The following is an 18,504-nucleotide window of genomic DNA, read 5'->3' as shown; positions in this document are numbered from 1 at the left end:
TATTTTTACTATTTGTTTCTTATTTTTCTTTTTTCTGTATAATTTATTACGTGTTCTGAGACCAATATAAAAAATAATGGAAAAACAAAAAAAAAAACCAGTACAGATTAATTTGAGCAAATGTCAAATTATGACATTCATGGATGATTAGAAAAAGAAAAAAAAAAACATTAATCATTTCCTTTTTTAATCAAATTAAAGACAAATATAAAAATGGAAAACAAATAAAATTTTAATTGGCTTGGTGGCTTCATCAAAACCCCAAAGTGTATGGTCATGTTAAAATTTCTTAAACACTAAATTAGATTGTAAAGTAAGTAAATTGACTTAACTTTAACATTTTTGAAATTAAGCTTGTTGACGACAAAAAGTTAAAGTTTGATTAAGATCGTATTTAAATCCTGACTCCATAAAAAATTAACTTTGAATAAAATCGTATTTAAATCCGGACTCCAAAATAAGTTACGCAAAATATTATTTTAATGTAAGCTTGAAATTTGGCCAAATTATTGAATTGGACATAGCTTGGTCAAATTATTCAACTCAGACCTTATTATCTTTATGACAACATATTCTTTCCTAATTCGGAATTAGTCATTATCCAACCTAATCACTTGTCTCCTTATTAAAAGAAATATCAATAGACTACCTCCCTTTGTAATACAAATTATCGAGTTCCTCTCGGTGTAGGGGTTTCTGTGGTTCAGAGTTTTCAGTTTTGTCAGAGTTATATGTTTTTGCTATTTGTGGGGTGTTTTGTGATCCATTGTTGCTTGTTTCCCTTTCTGTGTTTGTGTTGGTGATTTTGCTCCTGTCTATAGTCATGTCTTTAGTTTGTGGCTATTCTAGATTCCGATTAGCTTTTGGTAACTTGCTTATCTTTTGGCGGATCTGATAATGCACTATACCCTTAATTACTCTTTTTATTTATGCCACTTTGTCTTTCTTTGTCTCTGGAAATTATATATTGTCTTGCTTTTGTGGGTTTATGGTTTGTTATGCTGCTTTTCTGGTTGTTCCTCCTGTTTGTCCACTTTCTATTTTGGGTTTTGATCATGTTGGGATGGTTCGGTGATCTAGTGTGCTCCTAGGCCTTCATGTTTGCCTCCGGTGCCGAATCTATTTGGTGGGTCCTCTTTGGAGCTTGTTACTAAGAGGTTTTCTGAGTATGGTGCATGGGTCTTATGTCTATCCTTTAGGTTTTCTGAGTCTGGTGCCGGATTTGATTGTTTTGTTCCCTCTAAAGGATTCTACCGGCTATTGTGGGTTTTGTTCTATGGTTTTGGGATCATCGGTATGTCGGTTCCTGTAGTCAGAGTTCGTTTCCTCAGCTGGGGTAGGCCTGACATCATGGAAGACATCTTGGAAAAGTCCTTTAGAAGCTTTCTTCTGGCTTTCTGTGGGCCAGGGGCACGTGCGTTTTCGAGACCCGTGTTTGGCAGTGACATTTTACTTATTCCTTGGTACGTTTATCCATGTGGTACATTTCAATCTCTTTCCGATTTGTGTGGCTAGAGCAGCAAAATATATCCCATACACCTCCTACTCTGATGTCATGGCGAGATCATCTCTTTGGAATAAGTAGCGCCTCTATTTCGAACCATTTAAGTCACATCTGGTTGACTTTTGGGCTTATCTGTCATTTCTATCTCGGTATCTAGTAAGTGCTTAGGACAAATTATATATTTTGGGTTACCATCTTGGCAAGGTTTATCCTTTCTCCTTCCGATTTATTTGTAACAAGTGGTGGTTTAATTTAGTGTTACTTTCCCTCATCTTCCTGTCCCTCTCTTTTGTGGTGTCAATGGAGCCTACCATTATTACTCAGTTTTGAGGAATGACGTTGACTCCAGCGGAGAAAAAACCAACCCTTTTGTCGACTGATAACACTGCCCAGAGCGATTAACTCTGCCATTTTAGTTTGTTTGGAAAGGTTTGGGCTTTTAAAACAACGACTTTGGCCGGGGTTAAGTACACATTTGGCAAGTTGTTTAACAAGCTTTGACCAAAAGAGAAGCAATATGAGCCTATTTCTAAGCGACTACAAGTGTTCAAGGTCGCAAGGAACCTGTTCCAGCTTATTATTCCATATGCTAGTATTCATCAGCGTATCCTCAATGGTTGTCGCTGGCTTTTTGGTGGTTCTTAAGGAAAGGGAGGAGGGCTTACTGCGCTCTGATGAACCGTTTCAGGTTTCTCCTTTCTGGCTCCAAATTCTGGATGTGCATGCTAATCTTCTGTCTGAAAAGGTGGGGCAACAAATTGCAAACACGTTAGGTCATTGTTTAAAGGTGGAGTTGAGGGATAAGGGTCTGTTTGACAGTAAGGAAAACGTGTCAGTTGATAGATGGGTTCTTCATCTAAGAGTGGAATTGGATATAACAAAGCCTTTTCGCCGGCATATATTATTATCAAGTCCGTCGGGTTTAAAGTCTTGGGTGCAAGTTCGATATGAGAAGTTGTCTTCTTTTTGTTATGCATGTGGTATTATCGGTCATCATTGAAAATCATGTCCGGTAGGGTCTTCTTTGTTCTCTGCGGATTTGAAGGAATATGAGGGTTGGTTGGGAGCGAAAGGTTTTCTGGGAAAAGACCTTTGGAATCCAGAACAGTCTATGGTTGATTCTCTAGGTGATGGGAATGGCAAAAATTAGCTCTATGTGGAGGATAGGGATTCGAATGGTGGAGATGGCCTTAATGTATCTAAATCTTCTTCCGTTCTCCATCTGTTGCCAGACTAGGCATGTGACTCCCGTAATGTGTTTAGACTTCATGATCTTGGTCCTAGAATCAATCAGTTGGATAAATCGGATAATGCAGTTGTGGCTTTATCCAGTGTGGGTGGATAAACTATAATGGTTGGTGGCGATGGAAAAAATGTGAGTGTTCTATTGGGGGTGTGGCTACCCACAGTTTGGATGTCATGAGAGGCCATTGGAAAGGTAATGTTGAGGATTTTATCCCACTTGGGGTGACCATCTTTAAGCTAGATGGCCGCATGATGCCGGGCTCTTCCTCTCAAAGTCATGTGGCTCGGTACAAAATGAGGAGTTTTTGCCCTCTGATCCAGTAACTTCCCCAGTTAAGGGACAGATTTTACCATTGCAACGCTGGGATCAAATGTCGAAGGCTTGGAAGAAGGGTAAAGCTCGGGTGAAGCCATTGAAGGGGACACAATCTAATTCCTCCGCTACTTCTCAAAGCCAGGGATCTTCCCCTGCCCGGCAAGGCCGTAAGAAGAGACAATCCACTTCAAGTGGGTCTCAGGGTGGTTGCATGGTGAGGGAGAAGAAACAAAAAGTTATGGTGAGTAGTGCAATGTGTAAGCCAAATGAGATGGGCTCCTATGGTGTTATAGTCTGTCCTCTTTCTGATTCTTCTCGAAAGTTAGACGTGCAAATTGGAGAATCATATCACTCTGAATCATTTCCATCTTAGTCTTTTGCCACTCAACATGCGCTTCTTGTGGGTGCTAGCCAACCTACTGTTATAGACATCTTTTAAAGCTTTAGATTGTTGTAAAGACCGATGTCTTGACCTAGCTGGGTGTTGGGCTTGTTTGGGGGATACCTGTGTTTTGTCAATGATTATGGTTCTTTGTTTTGGATGTTGTTTTTGTGTTCTTGCCTATGTAAGTGCCATTTGGCTGTTCTTTTGCCAGGGTTAAAAAAAAAAAAAAAAAAAAAAAAAACTTGTTTCCTTATTACCATGCTATATTAGTATATAACGGAAGGAATTATTCCATTTTCAGCTATTATTTTTCTTTCAAAGTTTTTTGGTCAATCAAATCCTACACTCTCAGGCGATCTCCAGCCCTATCACTAGAGGGTTGGTTTAGTGAGAATGGGCCAAAAAGGCTAGCGACCTCGCTTAAACGAGGCGGGCTCACTTGAACTCACAGGCTTTTTTGCTGGTCCGAACGAGCCTGCCTGTATTCGCTTTTATTTTTTTATTAAAATTTGTTATTCAAAACAACGTCGTTTTAAAGTTGGTTTAAAAAAATAATAATAATAACCAAAACTGTGCTGTTTTTCTTTTTAAAAGAAAAAGAAAAGGGGGAAACGGTCCAAACAGTAAGGGCTGTTTACCTGATTAGTTGCGCCCACCCCCCCAAAACCTATTTTTTGTAATTTTTTGATCACTTTTTATTTTTAAAAAAATCAGTAAATAAATAATATAGTCCTTAGGCACTATTTTGGCTGACTAAAATATTACATAAGGACTATATTGGCCTAGAAAATAAAAATAAAAAACTTTGAATCAACGCGTCAATAGAGTCATTTGATAATGGAGATGATTCAGAAGATAAAGAAGATGGAGGATTTGAGTCTGGGAAAGGAAAAGTTTGTGATGACAGCCTGAATTTCGAGATTGAAGCAGATGGATAATGATATTTTGTTACAATGAAAAAGATGAATCCCAAATGATGTCATGATGAACAAATGAGTTACTATATAAGATGAAAAATATAGTCGTTAAAATATAACCGTTATAAATATAGTCGTAGGTAAAATATATATATTTTTTTAGAGAGTAAAAATCCCTAAAAGCTGCTGCAACGTGACTTTAAAAAAAATTAAAGGGGCTAATTTATAAAGTAAAATTTTGGAGAGGCTGCTGCAAATGATGACTTGATATGAAGAGATGGTTAATAAAATTTTGTGTGATATTGATAAATATCAAATGTATACTTCTTTCATACATCAACCATTATGAAAAGGGATCAACTGTCTTCAATATTTTGCTACAATTTACAAATATTTTATTTTAATAGTCATTCATGTGCTGTTGGAATAAAATGAGCACGGCAATGTTACATGTTTTCGTATGTAATTCCCATTAATATAAATGAAATATTACATATGTTTGGTTCTAAAATGCCATCCAATTTCTGACATAAATTTCGAGAAAATCTGGCACAATCTCATTGAACTTTATTTTTACATAACCAAAATTTAAGTGTTTATTTATCCTTTTCATCAACAAAAATATTATCCAAACGTGCCGCATTACGACGTCACTATATATGTGTATTTGATTCTCCGTAAAACTGTATCTTTATCTAGATGATAGAACTATATGTGTAAATGTGGGCCGTTGGCATAAATTCACATTCATACATGCATTTCTCTCATTTCTCACATTTGGTTAATATCTTACTTTGTGTAAATTTAAGAGGAGATCACACCTGATAAAGAAATGTAAGTCCAAATTAACTAAAATCTACATTTCATGTTTGTTTATAATATTTGCACACAATTATAAGATAAATCTATCATTAGAGTCCCTAGATTCTTCTTTTTTTTTGGTTTGAAGAAACAATATCTTAATTAATTTATTATTATTTTTTTTTTCACAAGTCCGTATTATTAAAGATGCTCTTAAAATTGTTTGGTTCAACATGACGGTTGCAATATTTGTCTCCACATAGATTATTGTGGTTTGTTGGATAAAGATAATCCATATGATTCATTTTCAGTGTAAAATAGAACATCAAAATGGAGAAGTGTATAGTCCACTAGTCCACATTTATACATTGCAAAAGATACACTCTTTTTAATTAAAAAGGGAAACTAGATTACCCAAAAAAAAAAACTATGAAGATTGAAAATATCATCAATTTCATCCCACAAAGATCCTTGACTCTCTCTGTATATATATATATGTACTTTTGTGTGTGTGAGAGAGAGAGAGAGAGAACACATTCTCGAGAGGTAAATGAGTAATGGGTGTTACTGTGGGGGTTGCTTACAATAATATGTGCAGATGCAAATGGTGCCTTTGCATTTTCCCACACCATAAGGCTCTTTAGAACATGCCCGACTGCACTTGTGCATCTCACATTTGCTTCGCCCAATCAGCTTATGACAGGTGTGCTCCGGAATCCTTATGGCATGTGCTGCTGCCCCTTGAACTGGTAAGGCTATGGCAAATTCAGCTGTCCAAAAAACTTCAAAATTTGAAATTTAATGAAAAAAAAAAAATTAAAAAATAATCTTTTTAAAATGATATACGGTAAATTTTACAGAATTGAAATGATAGCAGTATCCCTCGTAAGGTTTGGAAATATAAGAAAAGGAAAATAAAAAAATAACTGTTCTATTTTGTAAGTAGAGTGAAAATTTACATTCATTTATTAAAAAAGAAGAGGTATAGTAGAGAATAAATAACTGTATTTATACAATATCTGTTATGAAAGGAAAATAAGAAATGATAAAATGAGAAATAGGTAGAAGAGAGAACCAACCAACCTGAGGAAACAATAAGCAAGAGAAGGAAAGGAGAGAGGTTGCATGCTGCCTTCATTTTCAACTTCAATTTGGTAGTGCAAGACTCCCAACTTCTCTTTCTTTCAAATAAATAAGACCCCCAATATATAAAAAAGGTGGAGATTCTTGTGAGAGAAAGCTACAGTTTACACAACAAACACACACACACACATCATTCATTAGTGTGACTATTATTAGATAGTATAAGTTGGTATTTATATTGTAATGATATATGGTTTAAACTGTCCCAGTTGCATTTAGAACCAAAAAAAAAAAAAAAAAAAAAAATTGAAGAGTGACACAAAAAAAAGTGCATCTGAATCAAAGTATCTAAAGGACCATACTTTAGTACAGCTTAACAAGTTCCTTTGCCTGGGCACATATCCTTTCCTTTGTGACCACTCCTTAAGTCATGCCATTTGGTTGATTTGGAAATTTTCAATTTCTACTATTTATATTAAGACTGCATTTTTTTTTAACAAAGACAATACAGCAAAGAGACCATACTTTTAGTCTAAAACTAGTACAATTTTTTTGAAATACACTCTTATTAAGACTTCAAATATCCACATACGCATCCCCAATATAGGTAGGTAACCCGCCCAAATATAATGTAGCTTTCTTTTGGATGTAAACAGAAGAATTTTATTTCCTATTGGCAAATACAGATACACTTGCCCTTGAAAACCTGTCGAAGGACATCTCGAACATCTATTTCACAGAAGACAGAAATTGAAATGGATAAATAGAACAACAGCATATTTTTTTGCAAGACTATTTAGTGCTGATTCTGCTTGACAAAAAAGCTCCCAACAGAATCACATCTTCAACGAGTTAGCAACAGTAACAAACAAGCTCTACCCCAGATTTATGAAGAGAGAACGAAAAAATATATTTACCAAAATGCAACACAGTGGCAGAATTTTAAATTGTCATACTCCTATATTTCCTGACTCCAACCATATTTGAGAAAGATAAGAGAGAAACATGAGAGATTAAGGCTTGCTTGGTTTGTAACTCCAAAAACAATTCTCAAGATTTCAAAAAACAAAAAGCAATTTACAAAGAACAATAAAAGACAATTATCTGAAAACAGACTTTTTATAATTGAGTTTTAATAAAACAGTTTTCAGAAAACTGAAGCAATCAGTTTTTTCTATTCTTAGAGTTACAAACCATCCATGCCTTTTCTTTTAACTTCCATTTTCCCTCGCCATTGCTAACTCCATAAAACATTTGGCATAAAACAAGGCAGTGGCATATAATGATTGCCGGCATTCACAGAAACTTGTATGGCTATTTCAAAAGAAAATAACTCTTCATTTAACACAAAATTTGAGCAAACTGTGTCCTTAGCTAATAATATCTTGGAACATAAGCTCAGCAACGAGCAGAGAAGAAAACATTCATATAAATATGCTAGATCAAATCACTTCAGATGTCCAACAACCCATAAAGCAAAAAAGAAACCCAGAACAAGTTAATCTAGTATCCACCCTTGAGATCATTGACGACATCATAGGGGATTGGAGTAACAGTTTCCAAGATGTGCCCTTCAACCATGAAACCTGGTTTAGGGCCCTCTGGCTGCCTCTTTGTGCTAATGACCTCACCTTTTGCCTTTGCCTCTGCCTTCAGTTGATCATTCTTCTTCTTCCTTAATTTAAATTCCTCAGTGCACCTAGAGGGCTGCACGTGCTCCACACGGACGTGAATCCTCTTCTTGATTATCCTGTTTCCGACCTATATTCATTCATATACAACACAGCTCGGTTTAATTACTAATTATCTTCTGCCACGAAACAGAAAAAGTCACAAATAGAATGCCAAATATTAAGCACTGCAGGATGGCAAAAGAATTGAAAAGAATCCTACAACCATAAACATTTTTTTTTCTTCGTACAATCATAAATGCTTAAGCCCACTGATTCAACTTTTACATATTATTCCATAAATAAATATATTCCTATTTCGAAAATGATGCATGACAATCTGAAAGCAGCCATATAATGAATGGAAATGATGACACTACTCAACTCCAATACAATGGAACCATCTTGCTTCCAAAAGCATACTTGGGTAAAACAATCACAAAATAATACTTTGAATATGAATCAATAAAAGCCTGAGTACCGTAATGACTCGGGTATGTTACAATGCAACTTTTCTTGCATCGAATTCAAAATTTCAAAATTCAATAACTTCAAATCACTAGAGAAATAAACAGGTATATCACACAGAAAAGGCAGTCTTATATGGAATGTAGCCTCTTTATTTTAAGGACAAAAGATTCATTGGCTTAACTTGAATTGTTGTGTTTCTATGTTGAATCCAAGAAAGAAAGCAAAATTTTATTCTAATATTGTTCTAATGATTTACTATTATTTTTGTTCTTGTATGTCTAGAATAGATTGAAGTATGCCATTGTAATTTATCTACTGGGTTACAGGGGGATTTTACAAGAGGTTTCTAATCTACCCTTGTGTGATTCATGTTGAAACCAAGGTTGTTAAAATAGAGATTTTATGTAGAATCATTTTGGACTCCGTAAAATCGGATCGGAAATCGTAAGATTCGTGTAAAAACAATTCAAACTAACCCCTTAACCAATATGTGTAAAATATAGCAAGAATAAGGCCAAAACATAAAACACCAAAAAAAAAAAGAAGTATAAAAGTACCATTCTAAGGTCCAAATATAATATAAAAGAGAACACAAAAGGTAGAGCACTCGGAACACAAAGTAGTAAGTTAAAATTTAAAAACATAACATAATATCATAAACTGATAAACTTTGGAAAAAAATTAAAAATAGAAGTATACAAGTTAGAATGGCAAAAAAAAAAAATTCCACAAGCTCAATTCTCAAAGGCTCAAGAGTAGAAATTTAAATTTTAAAAGCAGAACATAACGTCACAAACTGATAAACTTTGGAAAAAAAAAAAAATAGAAGTATAGAAGGTAGAACAGCAAAAAAAATTGCACAATCTCAATTTTTAAAAGCTCATAACAGCAAAATATTTCCTACTTTGCACAGAAAAAGAATAACAACGTACGGAACAGAAGCAGAACCAAAAAAAAATTGAACATGAGTCAGAATAGAAGCATAACAAAAAAAAATTGCACAGAGCCAAAAATCAAAATTTAAAACTCAAAAACCAAGAACAGAAAATCAATTAATCAAATACCCATGCATGATGCATATCAAAACTGTTAAGAAATCAATTAATCAAATATACCCAAAAAAGTGTGAAATAAAAAAAGTGAACAGTAGAATAATGTAGAATTGGCCCGGATTCTACCCAAATGAACAATTTTTATGCAATTCAACTTATTTTTGGGGCCTAGGATCATAGAATCATGACCTAGAATCGCGATTTAACAACCTTGGTTGAAACAAATACTAGGGGGTCATTTTACCAGAGGAAATCAAGTTATTTGTTCTAATTCATCGTGATGAATCATTCCTTTTGCTGATATACGAAATAGGGGATTTAACTATGTGAATTCTTAGGAAATCTCGAATGAAATCATTTGTCCTTATTTTCAATAAAATGTTGAACATTGCAAACAAATAACTTGATTTCCCCCCTCTATACACAATTACCCGAATCAAACTGACACCATTAAATGCAATAATCTTGGGACCCTTCAGGCCAGGCAAGACAAGAAAAAGTGGAGAATGAAAAAAGGTTCAGGACCTAAAGAGTTTTTCAAAAGACATCTATATAAGCATTAGAGATGGAAATAGAAGTATGAAACTAGGCAAAAGACCATATACCAATCTAAACTTAAACTGGTAACTGCAAGCCAAAGGATTATGACTTCAAATGCTCATACAGGTTTAGTTACATTTTACACGAGGGAAGAGTTGCTACATGACATCAAGGCCAATTACAATTGATTTCTTTTCCCTCACCTAAATTAACTGTTTTGCAAACACTCAAATAGCTAAAAGTATCACAAATACACCAATCCAAATCAATTTCTTAGACTTCATTTATTTTACAAATATAAAGTAAGCAAAATGAAACAACCCCATAAAAACAATCAAGATCCCAATTTTATTTTAGTTTTTAAAAATTGCCCGGTATGACTATTATCTAAATAAGTAATGAAATACTTTATATCAGAAGCAAGTAGATCAACAATGTAATCCTATCCCAATACACAAATCCCAGGACCATTTCTACCCAAACGGAATGTAAAACAACTTTAAATAAAAAAAACAAAAACAATAAAAAAAAAACGATAATACTAATAGATCCACAATAGCATTCACTATAACTACCAATACAATCAGACATACGAGTTTATATATATGTGTAGCATTCATTATTCTACCAATACAATCAGACATACGAGTTTATATATGTGTACATATGCATATGAGAGAGAAATAAGTGAGAGACCTGCTTGTTAACTTCGACGCCGATGGCACGCTTGGTGACGTTCCAGACCTGGCCAGTGCGTCCATGGTAGAACTTGTGGGGCATACCCTTGTGAATGGCACCATTTACCTTGATATCGACATAGTCTCCGGTGTGGTAGGTCCTCAGGTATGTAGTGAGATGTATGGTACCCTTCTTGCGAAAGCCCCTAGAGAACGAGTCTCTAGTCCTAGATCGGAGTCCATGGCCAGCCGGCATCTTCTCACTTTCTCTCTCTAAAACTCTCTGTTTCTAAAACTCTATGCCAAGGACGGTAAAACCCTAGCTTTGTTTATAAATCGCTTTTATAGCTGTGGCTGTGTGCGGATGAGAGAGAAATGGTGTGATCGCTAGGGTTCGCAACCCTTGTTTCCATTGGGGAGGGTAATGGGCCGAATGGCCCGAATAATTGTTCGTTTCAGTTGGATCTTGGTATGGACAGCAAATCAAGCCCAAACTTATACCAGGTCAAGCCCAACCGTGTAGTTCCATGAGTTGGCCTTTTTCATGCAATTCATTGGGCAGATTGGGCTTGTTCGGCTCTCTTGAACCCGTTTGGCATACCTTTTGCTTCACATGTTAGAAGGCCTGCTTGGTTTCTTATGGAACTATTTAAAGAATATTAAATCCTCTTTGCAAGAAAAGCAACATAGGATGCTATGGAACTATTATCTCTCCAACCTCCATTCTCGTCTAAGAAATCTAAAATAAAGGAGAGAACACGGAAAATAGGGACATGCTTGGAAATTTTTTTTAAGTGTGTAATAAAAATGGTATATTTGGGTTTTTAAAAGTGTCAATAAAAAATCATATTTGCTTCCCGTATTTCTTACAAGATTGTTTTAGAGAAGAGAAACTTATATCTCTTAACTTTGCCAAAATGCTCTTTCAAGACCCAAAAACTTTTTACAAAATTTATTATTACGAATGTGGTCATGATAAATTTGTTATATTGACTGACAAATGATAGCAAAACTCAAATTGTATTTTTATGATGTGATTTATCTGAGGGTTCAAGTCTAATTTGCGCATGTGCATAACTAAATAATAAATTCCTTCTCAGATTTATAATCAAATTCAATAGGAGTAAATGTGTAGCATCTCACATTGTGTGAAGAAGTTACAAACATTTAAAACATCTCCTACATGTGTAGACGCGTTTGAAAAAGAAAAAAAAAATTAAAAGTGTGAAAAGCCAATAATATCTAATTAGTAGGATCAAGTACTCATATAAAACTCAATTCCTTGAAAATAAAGGCCATGCACAAGCCACACCGTGAATGTTATGTCCAAGAAAGTAGTGTGATTGTTACTGTTCCGTACTAATGGGACCAAAACAATTAAATATCTAAAAGCATCGAGAGCAAGAATAATATATGGGGTTCCTAACAGTTAAATTTGGAATTGGACCAAAACAGTTAACTTTGATTCAATATGGCGCAAAAACAACATATTTGTGCAAGGAAAATAAAATAAATAGGACAAAATATAACTGTATGATTTAGATTGGTTTAAATCGTATGGGTGTCAACCGTAATATGTGATATTGTCATGCCTTTAAAATGAAATTTGAGAAAAATTTAGTCACATGCAGACCCACAATCGAGTTGGTGTTCTTTGCAGACCTAGATTTTGGCAGCAGCCGGATCTTCTTCCCCATTTTCCAACTTTCACAACCAAACTCCATAAGTCTAGACTGGCCGCCAGAATTTATCCACAGAGGCTCTTGGGTAAGTACACTTCCATTCTAGAAGTTCTTTGAATTACACACATATTATGTTCCTTTCTTTAAAAATGATTTTAAAAAATAAAATATAATAGATGAAGTGGTATTTAATGGAAAAGTTTAAAGAGAAAATTTATATGACCCACCTTATTATATGAGATTAAAGGTAAGGAGGATAATAACATCTCCATGAAGTCATGAATCCACTCTAATACTTTATATTTTTACTCTGTCATGTTTTACTTACAAAAACTGATTATTAAAATTGTTGATCGAGCAAGTAAATGAAATTGGTTTTGGGATGGGGTAAATAAGCAGTTAGGGTACGTTTTGGAAGGGATTCAATCAGTCGGTTTGTAGGTATACTACCTTCGTTTTTTTTTTTTTTTTTAATAATATATTAATACATTACTGTGCACATAAACCTGTACATATATCGGAAGATGCTAAATATCACAAATTCACAAAAATAACTGCTAATGGGTTAATGTTTTGACAACTTTTGTACTGTGAAAATATTTTTCTTATAGAACGAAAAATAAAAAAGATAATTCATTATTGATTATAAAATTTGCCCTTCAGAAGAGGGGCTGATTAAAAAGACCTTCCTCTTTTTCTTTTTCTTTTTCCTCTCCCTAGTTTTCTTCCATGATTTATTTCACCTACCGTTTCGGGTTGGCCTCTTTCTCTTGAATAAGTCTTAATTCTCGTCGCCATCTACATGTGTACGTATGTATATATATATATAATACAATAAAAGTAGAGAGAAACGTACTCTTATCTTTCTATTTAATTAAGTTTAGTTTAGTTAGTTAATTTGCTAGAATACAAGAATTGGAAACGCAAATATATATACATATATACAGCCATATAGGGGTAGAGCCACTGTAAGCTCAGGGCACGTGCCCCTACCCTGCCCCTGACTATTATATATTGGGTAAAATGCAAGAAATCTTCCTGAACTATAAAAAAATCTGCAACTAATCCCCTGAACTTTAAAAAATATAAGAAACTCCTTGGACTATGCAAAATTATTGCAGATCACTCCATCTGTTCAACGTCCGGTGATATATGACCGTTAAAATTGTTTCTTAAATTTAAATGACCATACTGCCCATAGAAACATGAAAGGACAATAATATCTTTAATTTTAGAATACCGACCAAACAAGCCTTTATCAAAATTTCCCCAAATCCACAACTCTGATTCTCTGAATCGTCCCTGTAACACGCGAAGGTCTTAAAGCGTTCTCAATTTCCTAGTTTGGTGGATCGTACGGTTTTACGGCAAGGATGAGTTCATTAAAATCTAGTAAGGCAAGATCATCGATTCACCGCATGTCAAACTGTAACACAGAGGACGGAATGGTCCGGTGACTATACAGAGGACGGAATGGCGAGAAGCAAGAACTGCCAGTGAACATGAACATCATGATGCGGAAGTATTTCAAGCATCCCATAAATTTTCAAATTGATAAAAAAGGAGACAAAATATTCCATAAACAAGCAATTGGTAAAAGCCAAAAAGAACCCAGTACCATAAATTGGATTATTGGATCCGTCCATGCGACCCTCTGCCTTGCCGTCGCCGCACCAGTAAGCCCCTTCGCCGGCGACCCGTTCCTCTCTCTTCGGGTCTCTTCTCAGTTCATGACCCGCCAATCTCTTAAACTATTCCAGCCTCGGAGGTCCAGGCTACATCCAATTTCTTCACCGCCACCAAGGACAACGCCAACCTCATCTCACCACCGACCCCGATAAGTCTCTGGTCTAGACTCTAGACACAATGCGTCTGCCTTTTCTGGTCTCTTCTCTGCCAAAGCTCACATAGCGAACTCCGCAAATCCATGACCGATGGCGACTCATGTTCTCTCTCTAGGAATTCGCTTATGCAGTTTCAGTAGCCACCGGCGAATGAGAATTCCAACTGAAGGTGGTTACGTTGAAATTTCACCACCTATCATCACCTTCACCCGATCTTCTCGCCAGATTCGCACGCAATCTCACCGCCGAACAGTTTTCACCAGCTATGCTCACACGCAATAACACGGTGAGAAAAAGCCGACTAATCAATACCCAACTCTCCCCAACGTGCGCTCACGCGCCATGTTTTTATGATTAATTTCTTCACAGAATTGTTCATGATGGTAGCTCTGTTCTTGGATTTGTCTCCGATTTTGCTTCTTTGGTCTGTTTTGGATTGATTTGATCTTAATTGGTGCATCGGATTGACTATATGCGTGAATAAATGGGTTTGTTTTGTTGTTTAATCAACCCAAAATATTAATCTCTCCCGTGCAAGCTCTCTGGCATCTGCAACTGAATCATAAGACCCCAAAATTATAGCCGCTAGACCAATAAAAATCTTGTAGTAGATGTGGTTGTTGGTGTGATGGAGTATACTTATCTCTTTGGTGTTCTGTCAATATCCCATTACCTGTTGAGATTTTTTTGCCACGTAAACAAATTAATATGACAATGCTTCAAATGGTGTAGTTTCATAGTAAGGGTAAAAATGTCATTTATCTTTTCCGGTGACCTGATGGGGTAATATGCAACAAAATCAAAGTCTAGAGGGTTTTTTTTGTAGTCCAGGGGGGTTAGTTGCAAAACCTCCATAGTTCAGGGGGTTTCTTGCATTTTACCCTTATATATATACACACATACTAAATTTATATATTTTTTTAATGTCTATATAAAAAATCATATAATGCCCTCATAAAATTTTTATTTTCTAAAATTATTTTCTTTAAGTTTTATTTCTTTTCTCTTTAGTCTTTAAATTCGTTTAATTTCCTTTTAAAAAAAAATTAAATTTCCTTTTTGAATCAAACTCTATTTTTATTTCCTTCCAAAGTTCTCTTCTTCTTTTTTTTCTTTTTTTTTTCACTTTTTATCTTTCCTATACTATAATACATAGTATTTTGTAATAATTTTTTATTCTTTGCCACTTAATCTGAAGAATCTATATTTATTGTCATGGTTATTGAATTATTATTATTTTTTAACTATGTGTCCTTGAATTTAATTTCTGGCTCCGCACCTTCATATATACATATAAATTACACATACATAAATATGGCAGTACAATTTAAATATAATTACAAATCTTATGAGAAATTGTAATTATATGTATCAAAGTAAATGGTATTTTTGTAAATATATGTATCAAAGAAAATGCTATTTTTATTTTTTAATCATCATCACATCAGATTTAAGATAAACATCTTGAATTAGATTCGACCCGTTTAGTGCTTCTCTGTGTCAAAAGAATTTCCCATAAAAAATTTATTTTTTACTTTCTATCTAACCTCCACCCATCTCTCCTTCCTTTGAATCAAACCAACCGTACATTATTATTGCATGTCAAACTAGAGTTTTAATTTAACACAATTCTAACATGAGTCATGACCTATTTCGATGCTTTAATAGGTAGTAGGTCCTTTATGCAACAATCAATTCTAAAACGAGTCATGACCTATTTCGATGCCATTGAAAGTTGGACCGCTGTGAATAATGCTAGCTTTATATAAATGTTGGACACAAACCCCAACTAAGAAAATGAACTATACCATACAATTAAATCTTAATTTATTCGATCCCCACCATGGCCAAAGCCCTTGCAATGCTCATCTTCATCATCTTCCTTTTCTCTGCCCTCATTGCCAGAAAATCTCATCATTTATCGAGAAACTTGTCTCAAGAAATGCTAGGGCTGAAGAAACAAAAGCTTACTCATCTCCACTTCTACTTCTATGACATTAGTACCGGCCGAAACCCTACTGCTGTCCAAGTAGTGGAAGCGGCCGTGACCAACACATCAACGTTCAGGTTCAGTGCGGTGGTCATGATAGACGATCCGTTGACGGTACAGCTCAAGCTAAGCTCGAAACTGGTGGGAAGAGCGCAAGGCATTTACGCTTCAGCGTCACAAAGTGAATTGGGTTTGTTGATGGTTTTGAACTTTGTTCTCATGGAAGGGAAATATAATGGCAGCGCGCTCTTAGGGTATTAGGGCGAAACGCCGTGTTTACAACGGAGGTGACAGAAATATCCATTGTCGGAGGGAGCGGAATGTTTCGGTTCGCACGCGGCTATGCTCTAGCCAATACTCACTCTTTTAACACCACTGGTGATGCTATTGTGGAAGACAATGTCTATATCTTCCATTATTGACCACCATTTTTTCTTCTTTTACGTGCCTGCATGCCTTTTTTTTCCCTTGTCTTGTTATTTATATTAGAGTACTTTGACGAGTATTCCAAATTTCTAGTTAGGCGTTTAAGCTTGTTTTAATCTTGATTAATGATTTGATTTTAAATTACTAGAGACCGTGTGATTTTGTTTGGGAGTAGTAAGTTATTTCTTTGTAGAATTGAGGTCTTGGCGTAACCTTTTAGTGAGTAGGGGTGATTGTGATTTATGGAAGGACTTTTGTGAAGTTTGGTTTAAAATTGTGGAAGTTAAGGTAATTTATATATTTGATGATATGTGGTAGAATCTAAGGAAGACACATGCCCCACTTCTGTATGTAACTCAACTTTACTATACAAGGGGCAATCACATAAATGTCTAGCCTTAGTTTTGTTCCCACATTGGTATAGAAAAAGAGCACAAGGAAATAAAGTTAGAGAGAGAAGTGTTGTTGGCGGAATGAATAAGAGAAGAGGAGCAAGAGAGGACCGGCCATGGAAAGAAGAAGAGGAAGGAACAGAAGGCCGGACAAAGGGGAGAAATGAAGAAACTAGGGTTCCTCACTTTCACCTCATCATCATCTTCAACCATTTTTATCCATGCTCATCTCATGTAAGGTAGGGTTTCATTAACATCCAGTGCTTTGAGTTGATTTTCCAAAAATCTATAATTGCTGGCTTCATGTAATTAATTGAGTGTTCATCAGTTGATGTCCATCCAAGAATTTATAATTGTTAGCTTTATGTGATTAATTTATCTGAGTATGCATCAATTCTTGTCCATAACTTCATGTTTTGTTAAGCTTGTGCTAAACTGTTGCTGCTTGCAATTTTCTTAAAAATTGTGATGATCTTATTTTGGAAACACCTTGTCGTACCTTATTTTATATGCTTGCTTCATGAATTAGATGGGTTATTTTGATATACGTCATATGTGGGATAATTTGGTGTCGAATTTGGGTAAAAACATTGTTGGTAGTCCAACCTGTTGCAACAGGTTTTTCTTGACTAGAATTGCGCTTATTTCTAATCCTTGGGGATTTTCATGTATGGCGTCTTTAAACCTATTTTCACTTTGATATTGATTATTTTTTTGAACATATGGTATTTTAATGAACATGGAACTCTCTGGCCTTGCATACCATGAATTCATTTGTCACGTGCATAAATCCCTCTTAGGATTGCTTGTTAGTGTCTCTCTTACTGGGACTCTAGTCTCACCCTACTATTTTTGCAAGTTTCAATGATCTATTGGGTTTGAAGTTGCTGATTTGTTTCATTGGAGACCATCATGTTTATGTAGTTTAAGTGACTGATTAAATGTTTGATTCAATTATACTTGAGGAACTTTCTGTATATTATGGATTTGATATGATACCTATTGTGTATGTACCATTTATGGACATTGTGGAGGCTATAATATATGTTGCATGTGGTTATTGTATGAATTTGGTGGTTTAGGACAAGCAGGAAATTCTTTTTTCTTTTAACTTTGCTGAAATTTGAAAATTTATCCAAGGTGCTGTAGTGTTCCAAAACTTACCAAATTTTTTTACAAAAGTTCTTCTACATGTCTAGAACATCACAAATTAATTTTGTAATTTTGGACTAGCAGAAAATTTTCTAAAAATTCGAAAGTAGCTGCTGTCCGTTTTTCATATTGATTGAAAATCAAATTTTTGAATAATTTATTTGACTTACTTCCTGACACCGGATCATTACCAAAATTTCCAGTTTTATACTTCCGTGAATCTACTTTCTAAAAATAAATTTATTGAAATTTTTTTTTCAGCTCTGTATATTTTCAAATGAACGAAGTTTGTCGAAAGGTTTATTTTCAATTCATTTGAGATAAGATGAATTCATTCTAAAAACTGATTTCATCGGT

At 35.0% G+C, this 18,504-nt stretch overlaps 1 protein-coding gene and 1 pseudogene across 1 annotated transcript; one reads left to right on the top strand and one right to left on the bottom strand.

Annotated features, from left to right (window-relative positions):
• Positions 1-7,568: 7,568 nt before the first annotated feature.
• Positions 7,569-11,018, bottom strand: LOC132313677 (large ribosomal subunit protein eL21z/eL21y). Its single transcript, XM_059812569.1, has 2 exons — positions 10,681-11,018; positions 7,569-8,012 (listed from the first exon to the last, which is right to left on the bottom strand). Exons 1-2 carry the CDS (start codon positions 10,915-10,917, stop codon positions 7,755-7,757), a joined length of 495 nt encoding a protein of 164 aa, XP_059668552.1. The 5' UTR covers positions 10,918-11,018; the 3' UTR covers positions 7,569-7,754.
• Positions 11,019-16,030: 5,012 nt separating this feature from the next.
• On the top strand, positions 16,031-16,599 carry LOC132314762 (dirigent protein 22-like; annotated as a pseudogene).
• Positions 16,600-18,504: the final 1,905 nt, after the last annotated feature.

This window comes from Cornus florida, unplaced genomic scaffold (assembly GCF_030987335.1).
Source record: "Cornus florida cultivar Cherokee Brave unplaced genomic scaffold, ASM3098733v1 CherokeeBrave_3.0.0_Hap2_Chr06, whole genome shotgun sequence".
Classification (NCBI taxonomy): Eukaryota; Viridiplantae; Streptophyta; class Magnoliopsida; order Cornales; family Cornaceae; genus Cornus; species Cornus florida.
The sequence above is the reverse complement of the archived record's forward strand: the minus strand, read 5'-3'. Positions and strand labels throughout refer to the sequence as shown.